The sequence below is a fragment of the Typopeltis vanoorti genome, chromosome 12 (genome assembly GCF_054136105.1).
Source record: "Typopeltis vanoorti isolate ZY-2024b chromosome 12, IOZ_Tvanoo_1.0, whole genome shotgun sequence".
NCBI lineage: Eukaryota > Metazoa > Arthropoda > Arachnida > Uropygi > Thelyphonidae > Typopeltis > Typopeltis vanoorti.
The window spans coordinates 117,303,806-117,328,753 of NC_143560.1; the positions used below are offsets into that span (position 1 = coordinate 117,303,806).

General features: G+C 35.3%; 1 protein-coding gene across 1 annotated transcript in view; it reads left to right on the top strand.

The window, feature by feature from the left end:
* The window catches only part of LOC150101166 (protein-L-histidine N-pros-methyltransferase CARNMT1), a 153,822-nt gene extending 129,636 nt beyond the window's left edge, over nucleotides 1-24,186 (top strand). The window contains exons 6-7 of the mRNA XM_090402181.1: nucleotides 15,226-15,443; nucleotides 23,489-24,186. Of these exons, the coding sequence (XP_090258307.1) occupies nucleotides 15,226-15,443; nucleotides 23,489-23,593 (323 nt within the window). The 3' untranslated portion in view covers nucleotides 23,594-24,186. The remainder of the gene's footprint in view (nucleotides 1-15,225; nucleotides 15,444-23,488) is intronic.
* The last annotated feature ends 762 nt before the right edge of the window (nucleotides 24,187-24,948 follow it).

Consider the following 24,948-nt stretch of genomic DNA (forward strand, 5'->3'; position numbering starts at 1 on the left):
TGTCTTTCGAGGCTTTATCTCTTGCTTTTGCTATTCTCAACAATTTAGCTTTACCACCGTTTCTCTCCAGTACTTAATAAACCTCTTCAACTGCCTTCGCCTTGCCACAGCTCTCTTTGCACTTTTCTTCGCTAATCTATATGCCTCCTTGTCGGCTCTGGTTCCAGTCATGTCCCATTTTTTCTTTGCCTCTTTCTTTTCCCTGATCTCCAACTGGACCTCCTCATTCCATCACCATGCCTCCTTATCCTCGGGCGGCCCTTTCCTGATGTTATACTGAGCACCCCCCAATTTTTCTAATATTCCGACTATTTATGTCCCACCATCCTTCCACATCCTCTGGTAACTTCATTCCTTCCAATACCTTTTCATTAAACTCATTCCTTGGACCTTCCTCCTCCAATTTCCACCACTTTATTTTCCTATCTTTCTGCGACTTCCATCTATTCTGCTTTTCCCCTTTTATATCACAGTCTACCACAACCGACCTGTGCTGTGCTACACTTTCTCCATTAATCACTTTACAGTTTTTCACCTCCTTCAGATATTTCCTTCTCCACATAATATAGTCAATCTGACTCATCCTATCCCCGCTCTTGTAAGTTATCAAGGATCCAACTCTCTTCTTAAAAACTGTGGCCTTCGACCTGGCTATAGCTAAGTCGAAGGCCACAACATGCTCTACAATTCTTTCACCACTACTACAACCCCGGTGCACCCTTTCTTCACCACTTTGTCGCCTTCCTACATGCCCATTCAGGTCTGCTCCGACGATCACTCTCTCACCATCAGGGATTCCCATTACAACTTTAGTTCTCGTCAGAATGCCTCTGGAGAGAACAACAACAGACAAGAACAACAACTCTGGAGAAGAACAACAACCTCTTTATCAACAGACCTACATTTCTTATTTGGTGTAGAAGAAAATATATTAGAAAAAAAATTCTGTGCTAAAATGCCACAGAGGAGGAGGATCCCCTCTGTAGTAAATGTGAGGATGTTGTCACTGGCTCTTTAATAAAAATCAAAGAGCAAATGTTACAGGAACTTTTCACCACAATAATATTGCACACATATAATACCATTACATGCATATAATTGTTGAACTAATTAACCATTTATTCCTTTACTGTTGTGTGAATGTTGTATTTACTTCTGATTTTAAATTCTGTAGTCTTATATTTGTCCTAAAGAAGCATACTGTAGTACATGCAAACCTGGTAAAGCTGTGAATTAATAAACTTCATTTTTTAAAAAAAAAATATTTGTTACATGGCTAACACTAGCAACTTGTTGAGATAAATATGAACTACTGAAGCCTGCAAAAATATGTTGCTCACTCACAGTGAGTCCATGTTATTAAAAATAACATGGACTCACTGTGAGTGAGTCCGTGTGAGATAAATATGAACTACTGAAGCCTGCAAAAATATGTTGCTCACTCACAGTGAGTCCATGTTATTAAAAATAAATAAATTAGAGATCTTATGAGTAAAACTCGGACTTGTGATGAGTTGTAAAGCTGGTGAAAGTCTTGATCATTACGCAGAATGAATGCTCGCTTATACGTATACTTTTAGAACACATTCATACGCATTTCACTGATGTAACTCTAGTGATGTTATTTATTTCTGAAAAACTTGACACAAACTTGCTTTATGAGATTCTTGAAACTACAAAAACATAATTTGCTTTCAAACACTAATGTTGTACTTATTCTTTCACTTTGGGCACATTTAAAAAAAATGGATACCACACACAGCGGAAACTTTGTTAATGAAGTCCTAAGCGTCGTCTGCTTCTGTCACGACTGCAGCACCTTCTTGCCACAGTACACAGTTTAAAGAGAATTCGCAAGTCTTTGTGACAAAAATCTTTACAACTCCCTTTGGGGGAAGCACATCTGTCACAGGAGTGTCGATGTTGCATCTAAAAAAAAAACTCAGGCGAGAAATTGACTCTAAAATACAAGAAATGAGGTGAGAGCTTTATGGTGCGATGCAGCTCTCACACACAAAAAAAAAAAAACTATATAATTATCATTAACTAAGCATCAAGAAAATATATAATCATTATTAAGAAACAAGCCAATAACATTAATTAATTATATCAGTTTTTAATCTGGAAAGGGCATCAGCGTTACCATGACGACTACCCTTTCTATATGTAACGGTCAGATTATAACGTTGTAGGGCTAAAGCCCATCGGGACAACTTGGCACCATGAGGGGCACTTTTAGTTAGAGGTCAGAGGGTTATGATCTGAAATTACCTGTATTTCAGCACCAAATACCCATGTGTCAAACTTTTTCAACGCCTCCAAGACACAAAAAGCTTCCCTTTCAATGGTTGACCATTTCATTCGACAGGAATTTAGTTTCTTACTGAAGAAAGCAATGGGCAATTCTTTTCCTTGTTCGTTGTTTTGAGCTAAGCATGCGCCAATTGCTGTTGCTGATGCATCCGTATACAACTGGAACGGCTTGTCGAGATCTGGAGTATGCAAAGAAGGCATTTTTATAAGCTCTTCTTTGAGTTTCGTAAAAGCTTCATCAGCATCAGTAGTCCAAGGAATGTTGTTTGGGACACTTTTCTTAGTCAGATTTGTCAGTGGTAATACAATTTGGGAGAATCGTGGTATGTAGTCACGGTAGTAGCTAGCCAGTCCAAGTAGACTTCTTACTTCCTTCTTTGTTGCTGGTGTCGCTAAACCTTTTATAACCTTGACCTTCTCTGGGTCCGGGGAATGTTGACTGGATCCAATCAAATGACCTAGGAACTTCACTTGATTTTTCCCGAATTCGCATTTTTCTAGGTTTACTGTTAAACCCATCTCTCTTAATGTTTTGAAGACTTCATCTATATGGGTGAGATGTTCAGACCATGTTTTAGAAAATATAGCCAAATCGTCGATATAAGATCGGCAGTATGCCTTATGAGGAGCTAGTGCTTTATCTAATGATTTCTGGAATGTGCTTCCAGCGTTCTTCATTCCAAACGGTAAGACGTTCCATTGATAGTGACCAGAATGCGTCACGAATGCGGTGAAGGGCTTTGCTTCCTTTTCCATAGGGATTTGCCAGTATCCTTTGGTGAGGTCAACTACAGTGATAAATCTTGCTTGTCCTACCTCAAATAATAAATCTCTAGCTATTTTCATTGGATAAGCATCTGGAATAGTAAAACTATTCAGCAATCTAAAGTCAATGCATAGTCTGACACTTCCATTTTTCTTAGCCACACAAACCACGGGATGAGCCCATTCACTGCCACTTGGCTCAATGAGACCCATATCTAACAGTTCTTTGACTTGTCGATCTACTTCCTTTTGTAGAGTGATTGGCACCCTATAGGGTTTGAGTCTCTTAGGGGAACAGTTCTCTGTAACTTTGATGGAGTGTCCATCAACTTTGGCATGACCAGGTTTGGAACTAAAAACATCTGCATATTTCCGGAGGATGTCAAAAAGTTCTTGTTTTTGTTTTCCGTCAAGAGAGCTTTCATATCCTCAAGGTGTTTCCTAATATCTTCAACTGATTTATTCATCTTGTCAGCAGGTGCATTAGTGGAGTGTTCCAAAATCTTCATCTAGTTCGAAAACTAGACCGACATGATTAATTCTTTGAATATATGGTCGAAGCTTATTTATGTGGAGCTCCCTGATACCTCCATCCTTCATCTCAACCTTTGCAGAATGTGGTCTAGTAAGTTGGACGACTGTAGCAGGTCCTGTCCAAGTATTTAGAAGCTTATGAGAGGATGAAGGTAGCAATACTAAAACTTTTTCACCAACAATGAAGGATTTTTCTTTGGAACGAAGATTATATCTGGAGGGGTATTGTTCTTGAGACCCTTTGGCATTCTCGGATGCAATTTCATGGGCTTTTCTTAGATTTTTGAGAAGCTCTTGTTAATAATTTTCAACCGAGCGAGAGGCAGCAGTTGGGATGACTCGTCCACCAGTCCAAATTTCTTTTAACAAAGATAAGGGGCCTGGAGGTAATCTTCCATATACCAACTGGAAAGGTGATAACCCAGTAGTGCTATGTGGTACTTCTCGGTATGCGAATAGAAGATAGGGAAGATGTAAATCCCAATTTCTTCCATGTTCCTGTATATTCTTATTCATCATCTCTTTTAAAGTTCTGTTCCAACATTCAACAGCGCCCATACTCTCAGGATGTCCTGGAGTGGAAAAACGTGGAGCTATGCCTAGCATATCTTCAAAAGCTTGAGTGAGTTTAGATGTGAAATTCGTACCTTGGTCGGTACAGACCATTTTAGGAAATCCAGTCTGAGTAAAAATCCTCATTAGAACGTTACATGTGGTTTTAGCACTTATTTCCTTGACAGGTATGGCTTCGGCCCATCTAGTGCATAAATCAACAGCACATATTATGAATCGATGTCCTCTTATTGAAGGAGGTTCTAACGGTCCGATACAATCCACGCTCCATACCTCAAACGGAGTTTTTCTGGTCTGATGATAGGTCGTATGGGGATTCTATCTCTATATGTAGCAGTCCTTCTCATTTGACATTCCTTGCAGCTTTCACAATATTTTTTCACACCTTGTTTAATGGTAGGCCAAAAGAATGAGTACTTGATTCGCTGACGGGTTTTCTTTTCGCCGAGATGGCCAGCAAGAGGGATTTCATGTGCCATCTTTAAGACATTTTCTCGTTTCACACGTGGTAGCACTACTTGTCTAATATTCTCACCACGTATATGTTCATTATGAAGCAGAACCCCATTGTCAAATGCATAGGAATTTTTCTGCCTATTTGCCCATTCAAAACACCTTCGAAGCGTCTCATTATCCTTTTGAAGTTTGCCAAATTCGAATTTTGTTTTTTCTGGTATGCACTCATTTTCTGCACCTGGTGGGGACTCTATCATACTTACTGCCAATGCTGTACCGGTTATTTTCGAAGGCATGTCTTTGTCTTCATCATCTTCTGACCGTTTATCACTTTAATCTTTTGATTTCAGAACCAGTGTCTCCCAATGATGACTACTTTCATGTAGCTCGACGCTTTCGACCAGCATTTCATAGGCAGAGGAGCTCAGTAGCAGATCGGTAACCAGTCTTCTTGAGACGGCACAGGTGACTGGAACATTACCATGTAAATTATCATCAATTTTCATTTCAAAAATCCTTAAGGGTGTTATTTCATTTTCTCCGAAAGCAGAAGATATTTCTATCTTACTTTCTCCATCATGGGGCGTATCTGCCACTAAATCTTCGCACACTACCGATATTTGCGCTCCCATATCTATTATTCCATTTAAAACCCTACTTCCACATTTGATTTTGATGACCTTCAAATCATCTACGTTTCGATCAATGTCCACTGATTTGGATACTGGAAGGGAAATTTTGGCAGTCAACATACCTGATTTATCGTCATCCCCAGTGGTAGATGTTTGAACTAGGTTACTGTGTGCTGTAGTAGGAGTACCTTTTAATTGACTATTTTTCATACAAAACTTGGCGATATGACCTTCCCTTCTACAAGTAAAACAAGTTGGTTTGTAGTGAGGCTTGTATGAATCATCATTTTGCCGTGCTGGTGCCATCTCGGTGGACTTTGAGAGGGAGATAATAACTTATTCTTGAATGTTCGCTCAGCAGGTGGAGTATAAGGTCTAAACTTTTCAGTAACCTTGTCCTTCGGAATAGCTGCGATGGGCTTCCTTGATGTACTACGCACACTGTTGTATTCGTCCAATCTGTCAGCTAACTTGGTTGGAGAAACGAATTTTGCCCAGTCGTCTAAAAGATGTTCTCTCACTTCATGTGGTACTTTCTTCTTCAGTTGATCCGTAATAATTAGATCTTTTAACTCTTCAAAATCCTTGATATCAAGGCCACCAATCCACTCTTGGAAATAATTAGTTATTTCATAACAGAAATCCCTCCAAGATTTTTCAGCAACCTTTTGGTGCATCACAAACTTTTTTCTGAAACTTTCAGGATTCAGTCTAAATCTCTTTAGTAGAATTGTTTTAATATATTCATAATCTTCGCAATTTTTCTTCTGACTCTCTACCAATTAATTGGACAATCTCAAATGGTAACAAAGTCAAGAGACATGATATCCAGTCTTTAACATCTATTTTTGTTCTCTTAGCTTGTCTTTCAAACAGGGACAGGTATATCACAATGTCATCCTGTTGTAATCTAAACCTAGGCATTAGCTTAATTAGTTCAAGACAATATGGTTTATTGTCACTGGATACTGGAGTTGAGGTTGGTTGAACACGCGCTTCAATTTCCAGTTTCTTCAACTCGAACTCCATTTGTTCTCTTTTCTGTTGGGCTCCCAATTCATCTTTCCAGCATTGGGCTTCTAGTTCTTCTTTCTTCATCAGTTCTTCCTCGAGTCTGGTACTAATAATCGTCTCCAACATCCCTTTAACAAATTCTTCTTCATAAAATTTACTTCCCGTAATAATCATTTTAAGATCTATCACTTTCATTTCAACAGTTGGCTTCTCTCCCAATTCTTCAGCCAATTTACGTAAATCTTCCTTTCTACCTTTGGCTAAATAAGCCATGGTGCTAAACAATAACTCTCTTTACTGATTAAAAAAAAAAAAAAATCACCCTTAAAAAAGAATCAATTAAATGCCCAAAAAGAGATGTATACATTTGGCGATTATGGGACTCATAATTAAATTCAACATATCATTTGTAAACATAGATAAATCTTACAATATTATCAGATAAAAACTTCAACTACACAATTTACTACACTTTCAAATACACAAATATATATATATATCTGTGTGGATATATAAAAACAAAACCAAAACAAAAAAATAGTTCCGATTTTACACCGCTACTATATAATAACTGAAATCTCGAAACAGAACTATCAAAACAGTATGCAAAAATTAACTATGATAACACTGTCATGTTCTTTCTCTGGTGAGAAATCACAAGTACTGGCTGTTCCAAGATGGAACTAACATGCAAAACAGGACAAATCGGTAACTGCAGAACAAAATAAATTTAAAATGAAAAAAAAAAAAAAAAAAAAAAAACAACTATTCTGATTTATCTGGGACGAAAATATAGCTTGAACACTGGCATGTTTTTCATTTATCCAAACTGTTGTACTACTGTTCCAGGATGGAACAAAATTTGAATACTGATGTATTCTTTCTCTGGCGAGAAATCAATACTACTGTTCCAGGATGGAACCAACTCCGAACACTATTTTTTTTTGTTTTGTATTAAAACAGACTTTCGCCCAAATAATCAAAATAGAACTCTAAAACATGGGAGCATGCATATACATAACGAATTGCTCTCACCTTGTAGATCCTACCGACTGCGCCAGTAAAACTCGGACTTGTGATGAGTGGTAAAGCTGGTGAAAGTCTTGATCATTACGCAGAATGAATGCTCGATTATACGTATACTTTTAGAACACATTCATATGCATTTCACTGATGTAACTCTAGTGATGTTATTTATTTCTGAAAAACTTGACACAAACTTGCTTTACAAGATTCTTGAAACTACAAAAACATTATAATTTGCTTTCAAACACTAATGTTGTACTTATTCTTTCACTTCGGGCACATTTAAAAAAAATGGATACCACACACAGCGGAAACTTTGCTAATGAAGTCCTAAGCATCGTCTGCTTCTGTCACGACTGCAGCACCTCCTCGCCACAGTACACAGTTTAAAGAGAATTTGCAATTCTTTATGACAAAAATCTTTACATTATGCATTATGAAACAATTTATCAACAGACCTACATTTCTTATTTGGTGCAGGGACAATGATCTCCTAATGAAATTTGTAAGACTGAATTGCAAATTCAGCTACTCCTTTTTAGTGAAATATATACTACCACCAGATTTCAGTTATTCTAAATTGAGTAGTTTACTTATGGGCTCCATTTTGAACTATCAGCATCCCTATCATCTTAACTGTGGGACTATTGTAGAGACAGATGCCTTTTGAATAAAGAGTCCCTTACATGAAAAAACTAAAAAAACTAACTTGAGGGAGAAATTTGGTGGCTAAGAAATCCCCATAATAAAGTAGTCCTAATTTATTTTCTACATATTATTATTATTACATAACATAAATGGGGGTGCTTAAGGGTCAGAGCTGTATAACTGAGAGGAGACCTCCACATAGCCTTTAAAGGAATGTGGAGAACTGACCAGGGCTTCTGACCTAATGTCCAATCCTCCCCTTCTCATGGTGCATTCTGTTGGGTATCTACCTGGATACTGAACGAAAGAGGATGGGCTGACAATTTGGGATTTAGCTGACCAAATTGTATTCTTATTGGCTTAAACCACAATATTAAATGATACCGGCTGGGCCATTGCCTGGTTAAAAAAGGCCTCCGTTGTTTTTGCCAGGGAACCAGGGCGAACAGCGAAAAGTCAGCTACTTGAACAAATCCCAAAACACGCCCCAACTCAATATCACCAGAATTGACAATCAGTATTATCAACATAAGAAGCCTGAATGGCAAAGAAATGGAGCTAGCTGAGGAATTAGATAAGTACCAGATCGACCTAATAGGGGTGACTGAAACAAAAAAGACCAAAACTGGTGAGATCTTTCTGAGCAATAAATACAAAATATTATATTCAGGCAATGACAATCAAGGAAAAGAAGGAGTAGCCATAGTATTCGACACTAAATACGAGGCTAATCTTCTTGAATAGCAGGCAGTCTCAAGTAGAGTGATGTGGGCAAATATGAGAATGGGGAACTGGACAATGAGACTTATTTGTGCCTATGGTTCAACAGAGGTTCTACTAAGATAGAAGTGGAGGAATTTTTTGATGCTTTAGAGAAAGCAACTGACACAATGAAAAAGGAAAAGTTGGTCCTTGTTGTGGATCTAAATAGCAGAGTAGGAAATGATTTGTCAGACATACAAAAATATTTTGGGAAAATTTTGACAAAAGAGCAAAGCTAATAATAATGGCAAATACCTGTTGGATTTCTGCTCAGGACATGGACTGGTTATTATTAACACCATGTTCCAACATAAAAATGTGCACAAATTCACATGGAGAGAAGAGGCAAGGAATAAGAAAAGTCTCATTGACTATGTTATTGTCAATGAGATAGTGATGTTTTCTCCCTGGTGCAGGACACTAGAGTGTACAGAGGATTTGAAATTGGAAGTGATCACTGTTTAGTCTTGAGCAAGATAAAATTGAATTTCATATTGGAAAGAATAACATGTAAGAAAGTTTAAAAATGAATAAAAGTTGAGCAGCTCTCAGATGTGAACTGTAGACTAAAATATACAAACATTCAAGAAAAAATGAAACAGTTTGAGAACAGGAACCAAACCTTGGAGATTCAATGGCAAGCCTTGAAGAAAACCCTGATTGATTCAGCCAGAGAGGCATGTGGTGAGGTTGTCTGCAAGGATAGAAAAATCAGAACTCCCTGGTGGACACAGGAAGATAAAGAGGCAATGAAGGAAAAGAAGAAAGCATATCAAAAGTTCCTGAGAAATAAGTCAGCTTATGTTCTTAGAGAATACAAAGACAAATGTAAGATAGCTAAACAGTGTGTAAAACTAGCTAAACAAAAGTCATGGGAATACTTTGGTAAAAACATGGGAAATAAATATCAAGAAGGTGGCAAAATATTCTGGAGGTTTGAAGCTCAGAAATGGAGGAAAGAGTGCTGTAAAAGGAATTAGAGATGATAAAGGTGACATGAGAATGGGAGAAAAAGATATCTTTGAAGTATGGAGTAATTACTTTGAAAAATTTCTAAATGCAACAAGCAGTGATGGCACAGTGGTAAAAAACACTGACCAGGCATGCAATCCGGAATACATATCCATATTTGAAGTATAAAAATCCATCAAAAGTCTGAAATGTGGAAAGGCAGCTGGAGTAAATGATATTAGACCAGAAATGCTCAAGTATGGAAGTATAAAAGTTTTACAGTGGCTACACTGCATAGTTCAGAGGGCCTGGACAGAAGGACGAATTCCAGATGATTGGAGTAGAGCTCTCATAGTACCCATATATGAAAAGGGAAATAAAACTGAATGTGAGAATTACAGAGGTATTTCTCTACTGAGTGTTCCTAGTAAGATTTATGCCAGTATACTTGAGAAATGGTTGAGAAGGATTGTGGAAGAGAAGCTTGGTGAGGAACAAGCTGGATTCATGTCAAATAGAGGCTGTCAGGATCAGATCTTCACTTTACGACAAATAGTTGAGAAAGCATGGGAATATAACAAAGATCTGTGTTTAAGTTTTGTCGATCTGGAAAAGGCATATGACAAGGTGCCAAGAGAGAAGCTGTTGAATACGCTACAGTTATATGGTGTCAATGGGACATTATATCAAGCAATACTTAGTCTTTATTTGAGTTGCAAGTCAGCAATTAGAATTGAAGGAAGTACAGGAAGATGGTTTAATGTTAAATGTGGTGTGAAACAAGGATGTACATTATCCTCTCTGTTATTCATTATCTATATGGATCACATTATGAAGGAAAGTGGTATTAAACATGATATCAGAATTGGAGATCTTAATGTCAGCTCTTTGCTTTATGCGGACGATGTTATACTTCTAAATAAATCTGCTACAAGTTTGCAAGATTCCCCAACTAAATTGAATAACTGTTGTAATAGATATCGTATGAAGGTCAGCAATAAAAAGGCAAAGACAATGAAAATAGGCAGAATCGTTGAAAACATCAGCTTTGTTGTAAACGAGGAACCTGTGTAACAAGTAAAACATTTCAGCTACTTAGGCACGATTTTTAGTGAAGATGATAAATTAAATGTGGAAATAGACAACAGAATCAACAAAGCTGCTATGGTAGGAAATCAATTGAATAAATTCAAATGGAATAAGAGAGAAATTAGTCGGAACACTAAATTAGCTGTATACAAGACAGTGTTCAAACCAGTTTTAACTTATGGATCTGAGAGCTGGCTCAGAAGTAAAACACTTGACCAAAGACTAGAGACTGCAGATATGAGAGTACTGAGAAAGATTAGAGGCATGAACAGATGGCATCAATGTCAATATCATATTAAAAACAAGGATATTAGGAAAGAACTTGACATTGTCAGCATCCAGAAATGCAATGCGTTAGCAGAGCTAATCTCAGGTGGTATGGTCACTTAAACAGAATGGGCAAGGAAAGATTAGCAAAACAAGTGTTCTCTGCCAGGTTGGCAGGAAAACGACCCAGAGGAAGACCAAGATATAGGTGGATTGATACGGCACAAAGTGCCTTAGACGATAGAAATATAAGATCTGATAATGTTGTGGTCTTGACAACTAACAGACTGATTTGGAGGAAAATTGTAGATGGGAAGTTAGTAATGATGTAAATTTTTCATGTAGTACTATTATATCCTGTATATCCTTGAGGGTACATGGCAGAAATTTGATGATGATTATTACATAACACCTCCAGGGAGTCCAAAGACTCGTCGAGGGAGGGGTACCTGCTCTACAACTCTCTGCCTCCACCAATCCACCGCGCACAACTACCTTCATCATCTACACCAACGCCATCTACTGCTGACCACCACTACTAATATTTTCACAGACAATCGCAAACATCAATGCCCACAGCACGATTCGAACCTGCAGCCTTTTGGCTGGAGAGCGGATACGCTAACCACTCGGCTAACTAGGCCGGCAAAAATTGCTGCAATCAACGACTAGACTCGAACTCTGTCCATCTTAGAACGCAGAATGCAAGCACCACTTCCACTGAGCTACACAGGCCTCTCACATATAAGGATGTATTGAACAAAGTATTATTTTCAAAGGCTTTAACCTCTTCCTTAGCTTTGGATGACATCCTGAAATTTGATATCATTGCCAACAAACATAGAAAAGGGTTTGTAAAACTAGCAGAAAACTTGGAAGATGTTTTTCATATTCTCACAATAGCCATTTTGCTAATGCAAAACCAGACTTAAGAAATAATTCCACACCAGAGTTAACATCCCTTCAGAACCTTCATCATATTCAAGGTATAATCTAGCTGACAGCAGACAAAGACCATTCTACAGTTATCATGGACACCAATACATATTCATTAAAAATGGAAAACTTAATGGTGCAGACATATAGGTTATTGCTACTGACCCATGATGGTATACACATAATAAAACTAGGAATGCTAAAAGACTTCTGCATACTGCTCCAATGAAATTATTGATAATCTGATCTGTACGCATTCAGTAGTTCTACATATGGCATTCCAAAATACACAAGACTAATATTCTTTTATATTTGCTGAGTCTCTGTTTCCTTGAAGGTCTCTCTTAATAATAATAATTCAGGATTACAGAGATATACCCACTTCTAAGTATTTATCACAGTTACTTATTAGCTGCACATAAAATCTGAAACTTACATAAATTTCATGCACTTCATTTAGAAGAGAAAGGACTAATATTAGAATCATCTGTCTCTTAGCTATCTGTGATAATATAAGTTGATTCACAAATTTTCCAATATTATTCACAAACTTGCTCATGGAGATCTTTGAAAAACAAAGCATTAGAGAACTGCCAATTAAAACCAAGAATCTGGCTCTGTTATGTCAGTGACATCTCTTTATTATCTGTCTAGAATTAAAAAATAAGCAGAAGGCTTTACAAGCTACTCATACAACCTGTATCATCACTGCTTTACACTAGAAAAGAGTCCCCCCCACACACAGTATTGGGATGTCATCTTGGACATTTCTGTACAGAACAATCTATAGGATTGTTTTGTTTAGAAAATGCACATATCACCATCGTACTTTGTACTCTATCTCATCATACAAAAAGGAGACATTCTCTGCATGACAGGACCAACATTTGAAATGACATTGAGAATCAAACTTAACATCTTAAGCTTTTCAATATAATCATATCAGAAAATGGTATAAAATTGGAAATATAAAATACCATCATACAACAGCTGCATAAAGAATTCTGAAATAAACTGAAGAATACTGCAAAGAAGACTATCACTCTACTTTATATCCTAGCATGTAATAGATAACATATAAAAATGTTAAAGTACCATGAAATAAAGGTGGCCTTCATCCATCTACCAAAGGCTTCCATATTTTTACAACACTCAAACAAGCATATTTTTATCGGTATGACAGTAATGAGACTCCCACAATGAATCAGTAGACTCATTGTGGGAGTCTCATTTAACCAACAGATTTGTATGATCATTAGTTGTGTGAAAGTGTATTGTATAATTTGTTCGCTGGGTGGAAAAGGCCAATCAGATAGTCCAGTGGCAAATGTTTTATGTAAAATGATTTACGATAGTATTATTTTACAAGGACATTCATAGAATTTGCATGGAAAAATGGAGATGCAACTGGTTTTCTGCTTTGTTGTGGGAAAATGGAATGTGCTGATGAGCTGGCAAGGGTTCAAGCTCTTGAAGTGAGTTAATTATTTTTAATAATGATGATAATATCTTTGAACATTATCTTTGATTAATTTTTCACATATTTGCATTTCTGAATTTCTTGAGAACAGCATTTTTTGTTTTAAACCATTGTTCATGGATACATTTGAACTGCATCAGTTTTTTATTAGCTACTTTTGACCATTGTTGTCAATAGTTATAGAAATACTCCATAAAAGGTTTGTTAAAACACACATGCACTCTACCACCACAGAACAACAACAAAAACTGCATTCTTTTTAGAAAATCCAGCATTTCATTTTTTGTTCCAAAGCTTCTGCTCAAAGAATGCATTAAAATATTTGGCTGAGTTCAACTTATTTACTGGGAAATGCAGTTTATACTTATATAAATATGATTCCCGTATCATCAATCATTATCAGGGATATTAGTTCCTGCCACTATGGTGAGTCTTCTTCCAGCTTTCCCTATTTCTGATTTTTCTCTTCAAATAGCTTATAACTTCCTCCAGTTACTCTTATGTACATTCTCTAATAATGTATATTTGAGTTGTTCCCTTCTTCTCTTTCACTGATATCTTCTCTTCTAATACATTTACAATCCATTAGTTATGTCTTCATGCATTTTTTAGAAATTTCATCTTCCTTCTTCCCTTCCTCTGACTGTCTTCTTAACCACTCAGTTCTCTTTTATTTCATGTAAGACTTTTTTTTTTCTTCTTGCATTTGAAATGTTTCAATTCTTTACTTATCTCAATTGTAATAAATGATCTCTTTCTTTAATACTTCTTTTGCTCTACCAGTTCTTCATATTTCTAACTTACATCTTCCTCTTCTGCCATCTTAATAGTTCCTCAAAGATATATGGATTATTTTACTTGTTCATCGTTCTTATCCTAATTGCTGTTTTGTCTATTTGTCTATTTTATCAGTTCTCTTTTATTTCATGTAAGACTTTTTTTTTTCTTCTTGCATTTGAAATGTTTCAATTCTTTACTTATCTCAATTGTAATAAATGATCTCTTTCTTTAATACTTCTTTTGCTCTACCAGTTCTTCATATTTCTAACTTACATCTTCCTCTTCTGCCATCTTAATAGTTCTCAAAGATATATGGATTATTTTACTTGTTCATCGTTCTTATCCTAATTGCTGTTTTGTCTATTTTTGTGCATGCCATGATTATTTGTGTTGTTATCACTGTTTTTAACATTTGACTGTACTTACGAATATGTCTAGCACTGTCAAATTGGTCAACTAGAACCATACAGATACCAACCAATAAATAACAAGACTTCTTCCTCTTGCTATTTTTTTGTGTGTTAGCATTTAGCTGGACTCAGTGGAATGACCTTCATGTCTAGGACCCTACTAGCAATATATACTTTTGACATGCTTCATCCATTAACTGAGATTCTCCCTTTACCTCTGACATTTTAAGGCAGCTAACAGTATAACAGAAGTATATAAGACAGTATATATATATATATATATATATATATACACACACACACATACATACATACATACATACACTAGGGGGACCCCCCCCCCCCCCCCCCAGGTGCCTACGGCGCCCAACCCCCGAGTTCCGGGCTGGTAAGACAATAAAAGTGACATAAAAACGTTTCAAATTTCAGCTTATCTTTTACTATATATAGAATAGATATAAAATGTTTATTACAGAACAGAATGGAATTTTCATGAAATACAGTTAATTAAATATCTTATTCTGTATGCAGGAAACTGTTATATTTGGCTATGAAAAAAAGTTAATAAGATTTAATCTTTGTTTTCTAGGTTCATGGGACTGTGTTGCAACTTGTTTCTTTATTGACACAGCTAATAATGTTGTCTCTTATATTGAAACTATTTGGAATATCCTCAAGCCAGGTGGATACTGGATTAATTTAGGACCTCTTTTATACCATTATGCTGATCTTCCAAATGAGGATTCTATAGAACCAAGTTATGAAGATTTGAAAAATATCATTCATGCCTTTGGCTTTACAATGTTGGTGAGTGCATGTGCAATGTATATCCTGATGCACATATTCATAAAGATAAATTCTGTGTTGCATTTTCTGGGTAAACTTTCATAGTCGAATAATAATATGTTTTTGAAAGCGTTCACCTTATACTAATATTACCAGATTTTTCCTACTCTAATAACAGGATGTAACAGAAGTATTTTTATTTTATTTTATTTTTTTTAGCCATCTCATTTGCATTTGTTTATGAATATGCTTTGCTGTTCAGGTTTAGTGTATTTTCAAATAACTTGTGCGTAAAAAATATAATGCTATACAAATTAGAAAACAAATGAAAATGGAAATATCAAACTTAATCATGTTTTAGTAATAATTCACAATTAAAATAAATTAAAATAAAAATCCATGTAACATGCTACCACCTTAAAGTGGGTGTTTACATGATTATTAATTACATTTCTGCAAGTTCTACATACGTGTGTATTTTTCTAAAGCATTTTTATAAACTAAAAAGTGTAACATATACATAACTAGTAAAATATGTGTTCTCTTTTCTGTATACATCTCTTAGTTTTGTGATTTTTCTTAAAATTTCTTGCAGATAAGGAGTTAATTACAATAACAAGAACTATCAGAAAAACCAAATAACTGAGACTGTGAGAAGAAAGTAATTATTATTGTCAGTAAATATTATTGGTCGGCAGTAGATGATGAACATAGTTGTAGTTGGTGGATTATGGTGGAGACGGAGAGGTGTGGAGTAGGTGCCCTCCCTCGATGAGTCTTTGGACTCCCTGGAGGTGCTATGTAATAATAATAATAATAATATTTATTGGTTTGTTGCAGCTATTAATATGGGACAGTTGCATAAAATCCTGTTGTATAAAGTCAAAGGTCTTTGAACAAACTGTATCTCGATATTCTCTACAGTCACTCAGATTTTGAAATGAGGTGAGGTGGCGGGGGGGGATTAGGAGCCAGAGTCGAGTAGCAAAAGTAATGCCAGGAATATGTTAGCTGCCAGGATAGACTGGGGAAATAGTTTGATAAATAAAAGAAGAGAAGAAATGTAAGTTATTATGAGAGGTTTTGCTATATAGTTTTTCTCTATCTTTACCTGTATTTAAGTTTGCTAATAAAGGTAGAATAAGTAAAGAGCAGGAATAGATTTTATGGATGGAGAGTGGTGATGATATGGAGTGAATTTATAGTAAGATATGACAGGATAATACCATTTAGAGAAAACCCTCTGCAACAAGCCTTGATTCTGTGCAGTTTTGATGTTAGTAGTATTATTAATAGTAGCTTGCTGTCTCTTTTCCATAACCTTATTTATCACACATTTCCTAATATGTAACCAAGGGGAAGGGGGGATTCAGGCTATCATGACAGTACCACATGATTAAGTTTCTGTTATTCTTCCTATCAACAATTTTCCTCCAAATTGGTCTATTACTTGTCCACACTTTGATAATTTCATTCTAACATTTAGTGCTTCTAAGGCATTTCTCACTGAATCGATCCACTTAGATCTTGGTCTCCCTCCAAGTCTCTTTCCTACCATCTTGGCATCAAACATCTGTTTTGCTATGCTCACACATTCTTGAATGTTAACAATGTCAGGTTTCTTTCTAAAATCTTCATTTTTAATATGATTCTGCTGTTGCTGTTATCTCTTCACTCTCCTAATCTTTCTCAGAACTCTCATATCTGCGGTCTCTAGTCTTTGATCAAGTGCATTATTTTTATCCCAACTCTCAGATCCATAACTTAAAACTAATTTGCACACTGTCTTGTATACTGCTAGTTTGATGTTTTCTCTTATTCCATATAAATTCATTTGACTGGCTCAGCAGAATACCAGCTTTGTGTACTCTGTTGTCTATTTCCAAATTTAATTTCCCATCTTCATTAAACACTGTGCCTAAATAAATGAAATATTTTACTTGTTCTATAGGTTTTCCATTGAGAATGCAGCTGAAGTTTTCTATGTTCCTGCATATTTTCACGGTTTTGGTCTTTTTTATTGCTGATTTTCATGCCATTTTTCTTGCAGCTGTTATTCAGTTTAGTTAGAGAATTCCGAAGACTTGCACATGATGTGTTTAAGAATACATCATCATCTGTATAAAGCAAAGAGCCAAGTTTGAAATCTACAAATCTAATATAAGTTTTAATGCCACTTTCTTTCATAATGCAATCCATATAGATAATGAATAAGAGTGGAAGTAATGTGCATCCTTGTTTATTTATTTATTTATTTTTTTTACGGAGAACCTATCTACAATAGGTTGGTTAGCCTATAGTATGCTAGTACTGTGAATGGTCAACCTTATGTCTTACTCCTGATCTTACATCAAACTACTGTATGTCCACAGGTGCAAGATCCTTCAACACTTCTGTGCATGTTAAAAGGAGGAAAATCCATTCCGATGATAGGGTAACCAATCCATCTTGTGGGATAAATTGTTTATTATTACACGTCGGAAAATTAACTTTTCTTTTATGAAGATTGTAGTTTTTAAAGTGGTAAGTGACTATTTTGCTTGTATAACAGTTGGAAAATTTTACATATAAAGTACGTGATTTTGTGTGTTGGTGACCAATTCGTACATCCTGTATTTCTTTTTCCCCTTCAGCATGAATTGACTCTTCTTGGCAGGTTGCCAGACTAGGCTCTCGGATCTGTGGTCGGACAGTAGCTTCCTGTATTTCATCCAGTTCTAATTGCCGATTACAACTTAAATATAGACTATGTATTGCTCTGTGAACTGTTCCATTTATCCCATATAATTGTAGTGTTTTGAAAAGCTTTTTTAATAGGCATCTTGTTTTATGCCTTTTGCAGATCCACAAAACTTAAGTACAGATCCTTGTCATATTCTCATGATTTTTCAACTATTTGTTCATAAACTGAACATCTGATCTTGACAACCTGTATGTGGGCTAAACCCAGCTTGCTCTCCAAGTTTCTCTTCCACAGTTTTTCTCACCTCTTTTCAAGTATGATTGCATAGATCTTACCCCGAACACTTAATAGAGAAATTCCTCTGTAATTCTCACATTCACCTTTATTCCTTTTTTTTTTTTTTTATAGATGGGAACTATAAGAGCTCTATCTAACCATCTGGAACTCGACCTTTGGACCAGGTCTTCTGAATTATGCAGTGAAACCAACTTTTATACTTCCATATTTAAGCATTTTTGGTTGAGCATCAGTTTTCCAGATTTTAAGTTTTTGATGGGTTTTTCTACCTTAAGTATTGATATGTGCTCTTGTTACTGTTCCTCTCAAAACTTTTTACTGCTGTTCTCTCATTGCTTGTTTTGTTTAGCAGTCTTTCAAAGTAATTACTCCAGACATAAGGATGTCTATCCATCTAGGATAAGACATCCTTAAGTTTCCATGCCAGCTTTATCATTTTTGCTTTGTTTTACAGTAATCTTTCTTCCATCTAAGCTTTTTCAATAACCTCCAGAACATTTTGCCACCTTCCTAATATTTATTTTCTATATTCTTACAATAATGTGTGTAATTTTTATTACACTCCATATGTAGAGCTGCTCTTTTAAATCAGCTGATATTAATGCCTTCTACATCAAATTCAAAGTATCATGTAAAGAATGAAATCTATTATTGCTTTCCACTTCTAACTGTTGTTTTTTGTATAAACTTGAATTTTCACCCAAGAGGCTGGCTTTCCACAAGAAAAATGAGCCATTATGCTGACTTGCACCAGCATTCTACAGCTTCTTTTGCTGCATATATTAAAATGTCCATTGCCTACTAAGATATTACTAATAAATTGAAAACTAGTTATTTTTTGAAAAGTAAGTACAGTCATCCCTTTACTTATGTCGGGGTTCCGTTCCATCCAGCAGGAAGTAAGGAGTTAGGGACTTAACCATAATAAGTATACCGTCATTTTAATTTTTAAACTTTATTATAAAACTGTATGTGTTATTGCCACTATAAAACAGGAGACTAATCACCCAAATCTTCCTCCACAATCACATCTTCATTACCTTCCCTATGTGAAGGACCAGGCTGCGGCTCTTGTGGTGTAGCCATTTTTTTTTTTTTTTTTTGATGAAAATGTCCAATGTGCTTTGCTTATTCCTCTTCTTCTTTTCATCATAAATTTGTTTCTAGCAAGCAAATACGTAATGTACTTTCGTCTCTACTAATAAGTAGCAATCAACATTGGGGTCCATGTCTTCAGCCATTTTGAGAACATCGCTAACTGCAGAGAACATTTCTGCAAGCCCCCTTCACTGTGAATAATTTAACTACCTCTTCTTGTTTCTTTTTTCCCTCATCCTTTTCTCATTCTTCCTCTTCAGCAACATTTATTCATCTAGTTTGACCTTCTTCTTAGGTCAGCTCTTCAGGGGCACTTTCTATGAGTTGAATTATGTCATCATCATTCACTTCGAGATTGTTTGCTAGGCTCACTATTTATTCACTCACTTTACAAAGGTCTTCATGTTTTTTTTTTTTTCAAAGCTTCTGAAATCATGCACAAACCTTTCTAATGTCTTTTCCATATGCCACTCATACATTGAGAGGTCACTTTGTCCCAAGCCACAGCAATATTTTTAATGGCATGATAAATATTGAATGCTTTCCAGAATTGTATGAGAGTTTGGTCATTTCCTTCAGTGGCAAAAATGGTTTTTGAAAAAGTTCTCCATAGATAATAAACCTTAAACACTACAAGAACTCCCTGATCCATCGGTTGGATCAATGAAGTAGTGTTTGGAGGAAGAAACATGATCTTGAACTTGGGTGATGATCACCGATATAAGATGGATGACCTGGAGCATTATCTAGAATTAATAAAATTTTAAATTCTACATTTTCTTTCACACCAATAGCTTTCCATTTCACTTGCATAACAGCTGATTAAGGCATCTGCAAACAATTTTTGAGTGATCCACGACTTACTCCGATAATGAACTGGAAGAGTATGCTTCCTAACATTTTTGAAGTCTCGTGGATTCTCACTGTGCCATATTACAAATTGTTTCAGTTTATATTCAACCACATTATCCCCTAACAGAATCTTAATACAGTATTTAAAAGCTTTGAAACCAGTCATAGATTTTAGCTTTTTGTGGATGAATCTCTGCTCTGGCATTTTTTCCAAAACAAGGAGGTCTCATCCATATTAAATATTTGCTGTGGCAAATAATTTTCCTCCTTAATAATTTTATCCAATTTCTCCACAAACTCTTTGGCAGCCTTCTCATTGGCACTTTCAGATTCACCATACATTTTCACATTATGCAGCGCAAAACGCTGCTTGAATCTCATGAACCAACCAGAAGAAGAAGAAGAAGCATTGAATTCATAGTCAAAATCAGGTCCTGCTTTCTCATTCAACATGTTGAAGAGATTTAGTGCTGAGGGGTATGTACTTTTCGTTCAGGTCCTATATCCATGATGCAAGTAGCTTTTCCATATCATTGATAGGACTTTGTCATTGCTTCATCACCATCATCGATTTAATGGAAGCAGATCCTTTCATAGCCTCTACGCTTTTATTCTTATTTTTCAAAATGGTCGTGATGGGCTTACCAGCTTCATGTTGCTTTATAACTTGCAACTTCATTTCAAGATCAATTGCTCGCCTGTTTTTCTGTGATTCTTCACTATTTTTTTTAATTGTGCATGTAGTGACCATGTTGCACAAAATATTGTGAAATATTTAACCATAAATACACAAATAAGCTATTTCTCAAACACAAAATTGAAGACGTGCTGACTGCTATGGGAAGTTGCCACTGAATGCACTGTTGCCACTGTGTATGATGCATTGTTGCTAAATAAAAACCTTTTTACTTTACATTCGCTTGCATCTTGTTCGAAAGTATAGTCGAAAATGTTATTTATTCTATTATGGGCTCACATAATAGAATTTCATCCTTTGAGTTGCGTCCATCTTAGAATGGATGCAACTCAAACGAACATAAGTGGAGGGATGACTGTATATGGCTGTAGAAATGAACTTCATTAAGCTTTATTAGATAGGTTTCAGTTGCATTTTTAATCAAACTGACATGCATGAGGTCACAAAACCTTTATCACATCATTGCTGTCTGTGGACAGATGGCCACGAAGAAAGAAAACATTAAAAAAAAATCCTGTAATGCATTGTTGATCGCCAAAGTGAGTAGAACCTCTTTTACCCCTAACTAATGTTTGTAAATTAGTGGGACCAGTTTCTATCTTTAGCCATCAGTAATAGCTGAGTCCCTTACTGTCAAATGATTTTAAGAAGTATCTGGTTTTAGAAGTATCTGATTTTAGAAGTATACAAACATTAGGATTCATAATCATGAATCCTAATGTTTGTATTTTTGTCTGAAAATAGAATGAATTCTTTGGTCAATTTTTTTGATTTGCAAGGATAAAAAACACTTGTTTTTTATCCTTGCAAAGAACACTTGTTTTGTGTTCTTTGCAAGGATAAAAATTAGCAAAAACAAGTGTTCTCCTAGCAGAGAACACTTGTTTTGCTAATCTTTCCTTGCCCATTCTGTTTAAGTGACCATACCACCTGAGATTAGCTCTGCTAATGCATTGCATTTCTGGATGCTGACAATGTCAAGTTCTTTCCTAATATCCTTTTTTTTAATATGATATTGCCATTGATGCCATCTGTTCACGCCTCTAATCTTTCTCAGGACTCTCATATCGGTGGTCTCTAGTCTTTGGTCGAGTGTTTTACTTCTGACCCAGCTCTCAGATCGATGAGTTAAAACTGGTTTGAACACTGTCTTGTATACAGCTAATTTAGCGTTTAGACTAATTTCTCTCTTATTCCATATGAAATTATTCAATTGACTTCCTACCATACCAGCTTTGTTGATTCTGTTTTCTATTTCCATATTTAATTTACCATCTTCACTAAAAATCGTGCCTAAGTTGCTGAAATGTTTTACTTGTTCCACAGGTTCCCCGTTCACAACACAGTTGACATTTTCAATGATTCTGCTTATTTTCTATTTTCATTGTCTTTGTCTTTTTAATGCTGACCTTCATACCATATCAATTACAACAGTTATTCAATTTAGTCAGGGAATCTTGCAAACTTGTAGCGGATTTATTTAGAAGTATAACATCGTCCACACAAAGCAAAGAGCTGACATTAACATCTCCAATTCTCATATCATGTTTAATACCACTTTCTTTCATAATGTAATTCATATAGATAATAAATAACAGAGGGGATAATGTACATCCGTGTCTAACACCAGATTTATCATTAAACCATCTTCCTGTACTTCCTTTAATTCTAACTGCTGACTTACAACTCAAATAAAGACTAAGTATTGCTTGATATAATGCCCTATTGACACCATATAATAGCGTATTGAATAGCTCCTCTCTTGGCACCTTGTCTTATGCCTTTTCGAAATCGACAAAACTTAAATATAGATCTTTGTTATATTCCCATACTTTCTCAACTATTTGTCGTAAAGTGAAGATCTGATCCTAACAGCCTCTATTTGGCCTGATTTCAATCCCACATCTAGATCATCTTTTGGGATATTCATATATGCACAAACTGGCATTTGTTCTAAACTGCATCTCACTGTAAGTTTAGTACAAACATTAATAGCACAAGATAAGTATGCCCCCCCCCCACCACACAAAAGATAAAGCTACTTGACTGTAGTTTTACCATTAGGATGTGTGTGTGGATGGGGATGCATCGAATCCAGTTTTCTGCCTTAGACACCATATTGAAATCACTTTGATGTGTGTGTGTTTTATATTGCTGAAAATAAATTTGTAAGCAATAATTAACACGTTTACATAAAAATTATTAATGGTTTTTGTATTGAAAATATAGCTAATTATTGAAAAAAATCATAATGCTCTGACTTACTCTTAGAATGCATACAGAATAATAGATAAATGATAACACATTTTTAGCTAATAGAGAGATTAAGCTAATATATATATATATATATATATATATATATATAAATAAGCTAAATCTCTTTCTATTCTTTTATATGTCCTTTATTTAAAAAGAAGAAAATTTTATTTCTCTTTCCAGAAAGAAGTAACTGGACTGAGGACGCCATATACTCAGAATCCACGCTCAATGATGTTCTATGAATATAGAAGTGTCTTTTTTATTTGTCAGAAGCCTGCTTCGTGACACATATAGCACCTTAAGTGTTCATCTATAATTACCTGTTAATGCAGACTATATTTGTAGCCAGGTGGGTTGGTATAAAACCTTCTTTCTGTGATTACCAGAACTTGAAACAAAACAGAGTGAGTCTTCTCACAGTGTTTTAATTGACACTCAAATCATATTATTTCTGGTTGTTCACCAGAAGAACTACATAAGAGTTAAGAACCACATAAAATGAAAGATTTATTAACACTTCATTGTTTTTGAGGGCTTTAATCATACACAGGCATGTGTGTATGTGCACACCACTGTTCTTCTTATAACTTACCTATAAACTTCTGTTGAAGATGCATATAATTTTTTTTTCTTTTATGGCATTAGATTAGTTTGTCATAATATTTTTTATCTCATTTAAAACACCGAGGGTCAGTTAGATGGTGTAACATTTTTCTTTTATTTGAAAAGGAAAGAAAATAAATGTAAATATACAATGAAACATTATTTTAAATACTTTTTTTGTGTATTGTAGTTAAAGATATTTTATTTTGTATTAGTTTTATATTGAAATTAAATTTTGGCTTAATTCCTCTGGTAATAAAATTGTGTTTGTAATTTGTCAATAAGAAGGCATTATTTTTAAATATCAGCTTTATTGACAATGTATTTCAAGTCAAGTAACTTTGCTACCAGTTTTGGTTTTAAACCCTGGAATTTTTTTGAACTATGAATTAGTGATATGTCAAGTAAAATAACTTTTTAACAAAAATAGATATAATGTCAGTTAATGAACTGAAATCTGTAATGAAATGAAATCTATAATGAAATTTCACATTTGATTATTCACAATTTCTGACAACAGCTTGCAGTTTCACCTTTTTTTCAGATGCCCTCTGGGCAGCATTTTGTTTGTCTCAGGGGGCAATATTTAAAAATCCTCACTTTCTAATGCATATCAAAAGAGTTGAGAGCCATCATTGGTTCATTATGAAATTCTTAGTCTGTCAACTGTTTTAAGAATCTATAGTAGAGCTTCACTCTATGAACAACACCAAAAGAGGGAAAAATACATTTATTAAACTTACTAATATTTTGCTGGTCGCATTAATTTTCTGCACATCTTTAGAGTGCAATTATAACTGTGGCAAGTATACAGCACTGAACTAAATAAATATGGTAAACATTTCAAATGTTAAATGAAACTGAACTAATGTCCTTACATGATGCTCTCTGTGGGCCAGATAACAATGAGTTAATTGGTAGTTTTCCATTTACAGAAAATCCACTCATGCAGGAAAGTATTTACACAAGCAATCACACCACCCTTCCCAACAATATGGCATCCTCAAAACACTTACTGAGCCAGGGATATTTGTTCA